General features: G+C 48.6%; 1 protein-coding gene across 5 annotated transcripts in view; it reads right to left on the bottom strand.

Moving 5' to 3' along the window:
• Nucleotides 1-9,283: 9,283 nt before the first annotated feature.
• The window catches only part of HIVEP3 (HIVEP zinc finger 3), a 497,619-nt gene continuing 495,164 nt past the window's right edge, over nucleotides 9,284-11,738 (bottom strand). For all 5 annotated transcript variants that reach the window (XM_064172675.1, XM_064172676.1, XM_064172677.1 and 2 more), the window contains one exon: nucleotides 9,284-11,407. In XM_064172675.1, the coding sequence (XP_064028745.1) occupies nucleotides 10,418-11,407 (990 nt within the window). In that variant the 3' untranslated portion in view covers nucleotides 9,284-10,417. The remainder of the gene's footprint in view (nucleotides 11,408-11,738) is intronic.

Here is an 11,738-nt window from a genome sequence, read left to right as displayed (position 1 = left end):
CAAGCTCCTTGACCTTGATAAATTCATGTTTAAGCACAAAGAACTTACTGAAACTCCAGAGTTCCTTAGGGCTGTCAGTGTCCAGGTGCTTTATCAGCTCTGGATACAAAGCTTGGTACTTCACATGACTGCTCCAAGGAATTAGGAGCCAAGGCCTCCAAGTGCAGAATGATTTCTCTGATGCCAGAGCATCCCTTTGCTATTGAGTACCTTCATTCCTGGGAGCTACACCAGCAGCTTGCCAGGGAAGGAAGGATCAGAGCAGGGTTTTTGGCTGACTGACCAGGTGCATAAAGGGGAGCAGGCAGTCTGGAGGCCTGCTGCCTTCACAGAGCCAGAGACCTGTTTTGGGTGGAAAAGCCCTCAGAGATCATCCAGTTCAACCAGCAACCCAACACCACCATGGCCACTAACCCATGGCCCCAAGTACCATGGCCACACACATCTTGAACACCTCCAGGCATGGGGACTCCACCACCTCCCTGGGCAGCCTCTGCCAATCCCTGACTGCTCTTGCAGCAAAGAAATTTTCCACCTCTCCAACCTAATCCTCCCCTGGCACAATTTCAGGCCATTTCCTCTCATCCTATCACCTGATCCTAGGGAGAAGAGCCCAAGCCCATGGACTGTAAATGGAAGAGTCTCTGCCAGAGGAAGGGCAGAAGGTTTTACCTCTCCCTGCTGATGGCAGGGCTGGTCCCATTGGCAGTATGAATCCATTCCCTTGCAAACCACAGCACTGACTGCCCTGCAAAGCCTCCGAGCAGACCCAAACCCAGCCACTCCTGCAGCCCTCCTGGGACAGGGAGCAGGATTTATCCTGCTTTCTTTTTTTCACAAAGGAACAACACACCCAGAGTGATACTGGAAGCTGTGACCCCAAACAGCTTTCACCCAGTGGGAGACAGGAAAGCCAAGTGGGGGGGAGGGGGGGCTGCAGATCTGGGAGGCAGCCACCAGCGCTGGCCGCGTCCCCAGCCCTGCTGTAAGCAACCCTGCGAAGGGCAGAGGGGCTGCACCGCCCTGCTCCGTGGCTGAGGATGAAGTGGGGGGACAGGATTGGCACAGGGGCATGCTCTGATCGCACAGCAGGGTTGGGGCTGCCCTTCGAGAGCTCTGCAGCTGCCCCTCGAGGACTCTGCAGCAGCCCCTCGGGACTCTGCAGCTGCCCCCTCGGGACCTTCTGGCTGCCCCTTCGGGGACTCTGCAGCTGCCCCTTGGGACTCTGCAGCTGCCCCTCGGGGACTCTGCAGCTGCCCCTCGGGGACTCTGCGGCTGCCCCTTGGGACTCTGCAGCTGCCCCTCGGGGACTCTGTGGCTACCCCTCGGGGACTCTGCAGCTGCCCCTCGGGGACTCTGTAGCTGCCCCTCGGGACTCTGCAGCTGCCCCTTGGGACTCTGCAGCTGCCCCTCGGGGACTCTGCGGCTGCCCCTTGGGACTCTGCAGCTGCCCCTCGGGGACTCTGTAGCTGCCCCTCAGGGACTCTGTAGCTGCCCCTTCGGGGACTCTGTAGCTGCCCCTCGGGGACTCTGCAGCTGCCCCTCGGGGACTCTGTGGCTGCCCCTCGGGGACTCTGTAGCTGCCCCTCGGGGACTCTGCAGCTGCCCCTCGGGGACTCTGCGGCTGCCCCTCGGGGACTCTGTGGCTGCCCCTCGGGGACTCTGTAGCTGCCCCTCGGGGACTCTGTAGCTGCCCCTCAGGGACTCTGCGGCTGCCCCTTTGGGAACTCTGTAGCTGCCCCTCGGGACTCTGCAGCTGCCCCTCGGGGACTCTGTAGCTGCCCCCTTGGGGACTCTGTAGCTGCCCCCTCGGGGACTCTGCGGCTGCCCCTTGGGACTCTGTAGCTGCCCCTCGGGGACTCTGTGGCTGCCCCTTCAGGGACTCTGCGGCTGCCCCTTGGGACTCTGTGGCTGCCCCTTGGGGACTCCGTGGCTGCCCCTTGGGACTCTGTGGCTGCCCCTCGGGGACTCTGTGGCTGCCCCTCGGGACTCTGTGGCTGCCCCTTCAGGGACTCTCACCCTGGCCGCAGCCGGAGATGCTGGTGCGGTGCGAAGGAGGAGCTCGTTCCGCGGAGCTCTGAGCTGTCAGTGTGATAATTAGCCCTTAAAGAGTAATTGATTAGTGTGTGTGTGTGTGTGAGAGCCTTTTTGCCTGGCCAGCAGGCCATATTGTGCCCCTTGGGCAGGGCATGAAGCACCATTTCAGCCCGGCCAGAGCCTCCCTGCCATGCCTGTGTCCCAACCGGGTGAAGACTTGGGGCAGCCCTGGGGGAGTTGTTCTCCATCGCCTGAGTTTTCAGAGGTCCGGTGGCTGCCAGAGGGGGGGGGTGAGTGGGTGTGGGATCCAAGCAAAGGCATGACCCAGGAGCACTCCACTGCTGCGAGGACCTTTCCTAAATGCCTCTCCCCACTTATTTTTGGCCGTGGGTTGAAGGCATCTGGATGCAGCCCCACGCAGAGCTGGCTGCCAGCCTGGGTGCTCTGCAGCAGAGCTGCTGAAAGCTTCAACTCATCTCCAGCTGCTGGAAAAGCTTTCAGTAACAGCAACAACAACAATAACATCAATAAAACAAACCACAGCAACAAAAGCAAGGAATCAATGTAATGACTTCTGGGGGTCTGTTGGGCTGCTTTGTGTCTTTTGGTTTCTCCTCCCTTCATTTGGATGTGACCAAGGGAGAGAAAAAGAAACAGTTCCATGCAAAGCATCACCAGGTCAAGGCTTGAAACAGAGACACAGAAAGAAGCCAAACAAATTTGATCTAGCCCAAAGCTCGTCTCCAATGCACCAAGCAAACCCAGGAGGCTGAGTGCACAAATGCTGCAATATTCTTTTTTTTTTCCTCTTTTTTTTTTTCCCCATGTACAAATTTCAAAATAGAGAGAATAGAAAAATGAAATAAAAAAAAGAAAAGAAAGGGGGGAGGAAAAAAAGGAATAAAAGGGAAAAAAATGGGGGAAAGAAAAGTTATCTTGGAATCATGTTAAGAGTGTGACAAGGGCAAGGGATAAATAGGGAAAAGGAAGGAGGAGAAAGGGGGGGAAGAGAAAAGTTATCTTGGAGTAATGTTAAGAGTGTGAAGGGTTCCCTAGAAAAAGGGGGGGAAGGGGGGGGAAAGAAAAGCTATCCTGGAGTAATGTTGAGTGTGACAAGGGCAAAGGAATAAAAGGGGAAAAAGAGGGGGGGGGAAGAAAAGTTATCTTGGAATAACGTTGAGTGTGACAAGGGCAAAGGAATATAAGGGGAAAAAGAGGGGGGAAAGGGGGAGAAAAGAGGGGGGGGAAAGAAAAGCTATCTTGGAATAGTGTTGAGGGTGACAAGGGCAAGGGAATAAAAGGGGGAAAAGAGGGGGGGAAAGGGGGAGAAAAGAGGGGGAAAAAAGTTATGTTGGAATAATGTTGAGGGTGACAAGGTCAAGGGAATAAAAGGGGGAAAAGAGGGGGGAAAGAGGGGGAAATGAGGGGGAAAGAAAAGATATCTTGGAATAATGTTGAGGGTGACAAGGGCAAGGGAATAAAAGGTGGGGAAAGGGGGAGAAAAGAGGGGGAAAAGAAAAGTTATCTTGGAATAATGTTGAGGGTGACAAGGGCAAGGGAATAAAAAGGGAGAAAGAGGGGGGAAAGAGGGGGGAAGAGGGGGGGAAAGAAAAGCTATCTTGGAATAGTGTTGAGGGTGACAAGGTCAAGGGAATAAAAGGGGGAAAAGAGGGGGAAAAGAGGGGGGAAAGGGGGGAAAGAAAAGCTATCTTGGAATAATGTTGAGGGTGACAAGGTCAAGGGAATAAAAGGGGAAAAAGAGGGGGAAAACAGGGAGGAAAAGAGAGGGAAAAGAGGGAGGAAAAGGGGGGAAAGAAAAGTTATCTTGGAATAATGTTGAGGGTGACAAGGGCAAGGGAATAAAAGGGGGAAAAGAAGGGGAAAAGAGGGGGAAAAAGGGGGAAAGAAAAGCTATCTTGGAAAAATGTTGAGTGTGACAAGGGCAAGAGTGGGGAAAAGTGGTGGCAGTGGTTGCCTGGCTGGGGCTGGGTGCTAGGTTGGACTGGATGATCTTGGAGGTCTCTTCCAGCCTGGTTGATTCTAAGTCAGGAAAGTCTACACTGTTGTGAGATTTGGTGTGGGGGTGTCCCAGCAGGGATGCTCACACCAACCCTGGCTGAGCAATCCACTCCCAGACAGCTTGGGGTTAAGCAGGAGCTTAAAGCTTGAGCAGGATTCAAGCTGGTGCTGAAGATTGACTGAATGGAGCTGCCCTGCTGAGCTGAACACCCCCAAGCCTGCAGCCCTTGCTCCTGCCAAGGGATCTGCCTGGGTTTGGAAGCAGAACCAGGCCTGAGGCCAAAGAAAAGGGGAGCTGGGAGGGGAAAAAAAAAGGGAAGGGAAACTTGATAGAAGTGCTAATGAAGGTGGAAAATGCTTCTGGAGGTTGGTTTTGGTCAGTGTCACAGCCTTAATGCTAGTTCCATGATATCTTCTTTTCTACTGAATTCCCTTTACAAGAAACAAAAACTCCAAAACAACAACAACAAAAAAAACAGCCAAAGGAAAAACCCCAAACAACAACCAAAAAAAAAAAAACCCCAACCCCAAATCAAATCACAGAAGATTACCACAAAATTGATATTATTTGCCCATGAAAAAGGGAACAGTTCATAGCTCATCAAGTCTGGCAAGGAAACATGTTCTCATTCAGGGCTCTGAGTGGATTTTTCCCTTTGCCTTTCTTTTTTTTTCCTTCCTTTTTCTCTTTTTTTTTCTCTTTTTCTTTTTTCTTAATTTCCATTTTCTTCTTCTTCTTTTTTTTTTCTTCCCTTTTTTTTTGTTTAAAACCAAAGTCTACTGCATATCCAATCAGTTGGAGCAGCTCTGAAAGGAAAAAGGAACTGGTCCACTGCTTAAGTTTTTTTTTTTTTCTTTTCTGGGGTGAAATTAGAAGAAATAAAAAGGAAGGAAAAAAAGATTAAAAAGGGAGAGAAAAAATGGGGAAAAAAGAGGAATAAAAAGAGAGAGAAATGGGGGAAAAAGAGGAATAAAAAGAGAGAAAAATGGGGGAAAAGAGGAATAAAAAGAGAGAAAAAATGGGGGAAAGGGGGGGAAAAGATGAAAAAATAGGGAAAAAGGATGAAAAAAGGTGAAAAATGGGGATAAAGAGGAAAAATTTGAGAAAAAATAGGGGAAATGAGGGGGGGAAGAGAGGAAAAAATGGGGGAAAATGAGGAAAAAAACAGAGAAAAAATGGGGGAAAAGAGGAAAAAAAGGAGAAAAAATGGGGGGAAAGGGGGAAAAAAGATGGGGAAAAAGAGGGGGAAAAGAGAAAGAAAATGAGGAAAAAAGAGAAAAAAAAAGAAAAATGGGGGAAAGAGAAAAAAGAGAGGGAAAAGTGGAGGAAAAAAGAGAAAAAAAACATGGGGAGGGAAGAAAAAAAGGATAAAATGGGGGGAAAAGAGGAAAAAAGAGGAAAATGGGGGGAAAAGAGGAAAAAAAGAGGAAAATGGGGGGAAAAGAGGAAAAAAAGAGGAAAAATGGGGGGAAAAGATGAAAAATGGGGGGGAAAGAGGAAAAAAGAGGAAAATGGGGGGGAAAGAGGAAAAAAAGAGGAAAATGGGGAAAAAGAGAAAAAAGAGGAAAATGGGGGGGGAAGAGGAAGAAAAAAGATAAAAAAGGGGAAAAAAGAGAATAAAAGGAGAAAAAATTGGGGAAAAGAGGGGGAAAGAGAGAGGAAAAATAAAGTACAAAAAGAGAGGGACTAAAACAGGAGGAAAAGAAACCAAAAGAAGAGAGGTGATTGGAGATTCCACAGACCAGCAAACCCCCCTGAGATAGCAAAGAGCTTCTGCCTGCTGGGGCAAACCCCCAGTGAAGGGCTGGGGATGTGTTATAAGAGGTGTGATGAGGTGACAGAGAGGGGTGGCCCCTGCGGGTCCCCTCTGTATTTGGTATCAGATCTCTTGGCAGTAGAGGGCATTACTTTGCTTGGGGGAGGGGGGGGGTGTTAAGCCTCCAAACCCCCCCTGTGGGAAGAGCTGCTGCTTGTGCAGGAGGAGCTGAATGCAACCACGAAGTGCTCAGCACAACTTCTTCTTTTTCATATATCCAAACCTCTAATCAAAGCATAAATAAGACCAGAAATAGGCTCAGCTGCACAGCCACAGAGTCACAGAACAGGTTGGGATGCAAAGGACCTCAAAGTTCATCCAGCATCAACCTCCCCTGCCATAGGCAGGGACACCTCCCATCAGTTCAGGGTGCCCAAAGCCTCATCCAGCCTGGAGTTAACACTGCCAGGGAAGGGGCAAGAAGGGCAAGGACTGCAGTAGTCTACTTAAAGCAAGAGGCAGAGTCCCTGGTGAGCTGCAGGTGTGCAGAGGAGCAGAGCTCAAACTGCTCCTGCATCCCTGATGCTCAACCAAGGATGGGATGAGATGGGATGGGATGGGATGGGATGGGATGGGATGGGATGGGATGAGATGAGATGAGATGGGATGATAGGAGATGGGATGAAGCGGGATGGGATGGGATGAGATGGGATGGGATGAGATGAGATGGGATGAAGCGGGATGGGATGGGATGAGATGAGATGGGATGAGATGTCTTCTCCTGGGAAGACAGGCTGAAAGAATTTGAGCTCTTCAACACAGAGAAGGCTCTGGGGACACCTTACATGTCAATATCTGAAGGGGACCTCCAGGCAGGCTGGGGAGGGACTGTTCAGAGGGCCTGTGGGGATAGGCTGAGGGCAATGGTTTGGAACTGGAGCAGGGCAGAGTTAGGTTGGACATCAGGAGGAAGTTCTGCACAGGGAGTATGGGGAGAGACTGCCACAGGCTGCCCAGGGAGGTAGTGGAGACCTCAGCCCTGGAGACATTCAAGATCAGACTCATTGGGCAGCCTGCTCTAGTTGGAGGTGCCACTGCTGCCTGCAGGGGGGTAGCACAAGATGCCCTCTGAAGGTCCCTTCCAGCCCAATGCAATCTGTGACTCTGTGGGATGAAGGCAGCTCATCCACCACTGAGAAATGGATGGAGGCAAAATGGCTACAAGGTTGAGTTGACTTCTACTTTGACAGGGGCAACGACATGTCCTGTGAGGAGAGGCTGAGGGAGCTGGGGGTGTGCAGGCTGGAGAGGACAAGGCTGAGGGCAGAGCTCATTGCTCCCAGCAGCTCCCTGAAGGGAGACTGAAGCAAGGAGGGGGCAGCAACAGGAGCAGAGGAAATGGTTCCAGGCTCCACCAAGGAAGGTTCAGGCTGGATCTCAGGAAATATTTCTTCACAGAGAGGGTTCTTAAACCTTGGAATGGTCTGCCCAGGGCAGTGCTGGAGTCACCACCCCTGGAGATGCTCAAGCAGCATAAGGACCTTAGGGACATGGTCCCTTAGAGGACCCTTAGGGACACGGTTCAGTGATGACCCTGCAGTTGGGCTGGATAGGCTTGGAGGTCTCTCTTCCAAGCAGAGACATTCTGTGACCCATGAAAGTGAGGGAGGGCTGCTCAGAGAGGGCTTCCAGCCCCCAGCACAGAGGGGTTCTGGGGCACAGGCATGACTTTGCCAGGGAGGCAGTGGATTAAAGCAAGAAGCAAGTGGGGTGAGGGCAACTCATCCAGCGAGGGGACACCAATCCTGGCACTGGCTCTCCACTGGATCCATTTCTATGCTCTTGCAGTTCAATCTTAGAAGAAGAAGAAGAAGAAGAAGAAGAAGAAGAAGAAGAAGAAGAAGAAGAAGAAGAAGAAGAAGAAGAAGAAAAGAGAGGAGAGGAGAGGAGAGGAGAGGAGAGGAGAGGAGAGGAGAGGAGAGGAGAGGAGAGGAGAGGAGAGGAGAGGAGAGGAGAGGAGAGGAGAGGAGAGGAGAGGAGAGGAGAGGAGAGGAGAGGAGAGGAGAGGAGAGGAGAGGAGAGGAGAGGAGAGGAGAGGAGAGGAGAGGAGAGGAGAGGAGAGGAAAAGAAAAGAAAAGAAAAGAAAAGAAAAGAAAAGAAAAGAAAAGAAAAGAAAAGAAAAGAAAAGAAAAGAAAAGAAAAGAAAAGAAAAGAAAAGAAAAGAAAAGGAAAGAGAAAAGAAAAGAAAAGAGAAGAGAAGAGAAAAGAGAAGGAAAGAGAAAAGCTTTTTTTCCATTTGAATTTTTTAAAGTCCTTTTTTAAGCCCATTTCATTTTTCCCTTTTTTTTTCCCTTTTTCACCTTCTTTTTGTTTTGTCCCTTTTAAGAGCAGGGCTTGGATGTGTTCTGCAGGAGGGATGCTCAAGGTTCCGATTTGGGGGTTGGGGTGTTTTTTGTCTTACCAGTGCACAGCTTCTCTGGCTGCTTCTCAGCTTTCCCCCACCTCCCACCTGCCCCCCCTCTTCAGCCCCCTCCTCAAGCAAGTGCTCAGTTTCAGGTACAAGCTCAGGGTCAAAGACATCTTTGAAACACAAAGCAGTCTCAACCGGTTCTCCAAGCACAACCAGAGGCAGTCTGAGGGATGCCAGGAGAAAACAAACCAACCCAAAAATAAACCCCCACTCCCCCTCCCCTCCCCCCCCCCCCAAAACAACCACCCAGCACTTGGCAAAGAATTAAATAAAGCTCCTAATAAATACTCAACCATCAACTTCTGCACAGGGGGGAGCCAGGAGGGTTTGGGTTTGGGTTTGCTCTCTTGGGCTGTTTGGTTTTGAAGCATTTTCATCAGTAGATATAGATTAAAAAAAAAAAGAGAGAGAGAGAGTTTTTTTCTGGTTTGTTTTTGTGGTTTTTTTCCCTTTGGTTTATTTTCTTTCTTTTTTTTTTTTCTTCTTTTTTTTTTCCCCTTTCTTTATGTTTTTTTTTTCTTAATTTTTCTCTTTTTTTCTTTTTATCCTTTTTTTTCTCTTTTTCTTTTTATCTTTTTTCCCTTTTTTTTCTTTTTTCCTTTTTTCTTTTTCCCCTTTTTTTCCTTTTTAATTTTCCTTTTTTTCTTTATTTTTATTTATTTTTTCCCTTTTTTCTTTTTTCCTTTATTTTTTCCTTTTTTCCTTTCTTTTTTCCTTTTTTCTTTTTTTCTTTATTTTTTCCTTTTTTCCCTTTTTTCTTTTTTTTCTTTATTTTTTCCTTTTTTCCTTTCTTTTTTCCTTTTTTTCTTTTTGCCTTTCTTTTTTCCTTTCTTTTTTCTTTTTTCTTTCTTTTTTTCCTTTCTTTTTTTCTTTTTTCCCCTTTTTTTCCCTTTCTTCTTTTTTTCTTTCTCTTTTCCCTTTTTTTCTTTTCCTTTTTTTTTTGGTGATTTTTTGGTGTATTTTTCTTTCTTTTTTTATTTGTGTTTTTTCCTTTCCTTGTTTTTCTCTTTGTGCATTTTTTTCCCTTTCCTTGTTTTTTTTTTGTGTTTTTTTCCTTCCCTTGTTTTTCTTTGTGCATTTTTTCCCTTTCCTTGCTTTTTCTTTGTGTTTTTTTTTTCCTTCCCTTGTTTTTCTTTGAGCATTTTTTCCCTTTCCTTGTTTTTTCTTTGAGTGTTTTTTTCCTTTCCTTCTTTTTCTCTTTGTGCATTTTTTCCCTTGCCTTGTTTTTATTTTGTGTGTTTTTTCCTTTCCTTGTTTTTCTCTTTGTGCATTTTTTCCCTTTCCTTGTTTTTTCTTCGTGTGTTTTTTCCCCTTTCCTTGTTTTCTCTTTGTGGTTTTTTTTTTCCCTTTCCTTGCTTATTTTCTTTGTGTGTTTTTTTTTCCCTGTTTTTTCTTTGTGTGGTTTTTTATTCCTTTCCCTCTTTTTTTCTTTGTGTCTTTTTCTTTCTTTCTTTTTTTTTTTTTTTAATCTTCGTTTGGTTTTTCGTTTGGTTTTTCATCTCTTTCTTTTTTTTTTTTCCAGTGCATCTTCATCCTCTTCAAACACTTAACCCTTCCCTTTTTCTGCATCTCTCAGGCCCGCACCAAAATGCCAAAACCTTCCCCACCCCCAAAATAAAAATAATAATTAAGAATTAAAAAAAGGAATCATTAAAAAAAAACAACCAAACCACAACATCAACAACAGAAAATAATAATTAATAATAATAATAATAATATAATAATAATAATAACAATAACAAAGAGAAGGTCCTAACAAACCCCCCCCTTTTTTTTTTTTTCCCCAAAAAGACTCTAAAAAAATATTCACAGCCTCAAACAGTTTGGTTTGTTGTTTGTGGAGGGGTTTTTTTTGTTTCTTTTCGGTTTGTTGTGTTTGTTGTTGTACATTTCCAAGCAACGAAAGGTCTAGAAAAAGGCACAAGTAACTGCATACATGTGGAGATAATACCAGACTGGGGACAGAAAGAAAAGAAACAGGAATCTTCCGTGGATTTGGTCATTCACCAGAGTGCTGCTGACAGCCAGGATCGTACCAAAGGAGAAAAGAATCAACAACAAAAAAAAAAAAAGTGTTGAAAAAAGTCTGTTGATTTTACAGAGGAAGCCTAAAAGTGGAACGGATGGTGGAGGCTTAAGCACTTCTCGTGTTTTCATCCACCTTTGGGTGAGTTTGACCTAAATCTGCCGGCTCTAGGTGCGGACTGCTCTGGCTGGAGGTTCCCCCACCTTGGCAGCTGGGCTTGGGCTCTCCGGAGAGGTTTCTCCTGCGGCCGGGGAAGGGTTGGGGGTGCGGGTGGCTGGCTGAGGGCTCTGAGAGGCAACCGCAGCCGCTGCCACCGCTGCCACCGCTGCCACCGCTGCCACCGCTGCCGCCGCTGCCGCCGCCGCTGCCGCCGCCGCCGCTGCCGCTTGGGTCCGACGGCTGCCGGGGGAGATCTGAGATGAAAGTGCAGGACGATTCCAAAGAAGTGCTCGAGCTGCCAGATTGCTTCTTGCCCGTTTGGATCAAGGGTTCTTCTTCTTCTTCTTTTTCTTCTTCTTCCCCGCTCGTCGAAGGCTTTGGAGAGTGCTCGTGGGCTGTGCTGGGGCTGGCTGGGGACGCCGAGCAGCCTGCCCGCTCCGCGCCGCTGGGCTCAGCCAGCGTCTGTACCCTGTGTTCCTCCTGCTCGCCCTTCTGCTGAAGCTCACTAGTCCTCATTTTCTCTTCTAGGTAACCGCTGCTGGTAAGCTCTGGGGACAGAGTGTACTTGGAAACCTTCGCCACCGGGGAGACGGAGGCCGAGGACGGCTCCCGAGGCTCCTGCGGCTCCTGGTCCCTCCTGGGAGCCCAGCTGAGCTCCGGGAAGCTGCTGCCCTCAGGGGCAAAGCATCCTGCTTGCAGGGACACGACGGAGCTGGGCACCAAGCTCGGCCTCGCCTGGACCATCTGGATGCCCCCAATGGGGATCATGGGGTACGGGGTCCTGGTGAGCTGCTGCGAATGCAGTGGGAGATGGCTGAAGACATTCTCCTCCCCTCGGCTGGGAGCGTGGAGGTGGATTTCGTGAGGTGCCTGCAAGGCTCTGGAGCAGACAGGCTGTGTGAGGCCAGGTGAGCATGTTGGGCTCCGTGGTTCTATCTTCTGCACCAGAGAGGGAAAAGAAAGAGCTGGATCAGTGCCACGCACAGGTTACGGCATCAGCATCTCTGGCGCTCACTACAGGGCCTGGGGTGGTTACTGTTTCCTTCTAGCTTGGGGAGATCGATCAAGGGAGGAAGATTTGGACCCCAAGACCTCTAAGGTAAGGAGCAGCACAACCCATTGGCCTTCTGGGTACAAATATGCTCATGGTCTGCTGGGGAACAGACCCAGGGCTTTGGTTCAGGCTTGGCTCACTACAAAATCATGGACTAGCCTGGGGGGAAGGGACCTTTAAAAGGTCTCCAGCCCAACCTCCCTGCAATCAGCAGGG

The sequence above is a fragment of the Pogoniulus pusillus genome, chromosome 37 (genome assembly GCF_015220805.1).
Source record: "Pogoniulus pusillus isolate bPogPus1 chromosome 37, bPogPus1.pri, whole genome shotgun sequence".
Classification (NCBI taxonomy): domain Eukaryota; kingdom Metazoa; phylum Chordata; class Aves; order Piciformes; family Lybiidae; genus Pogoniulus; species Pogoniulus pusillus.
This window is presented reverse-complemented; position numbering and strand designations above follow the sequence as displayed.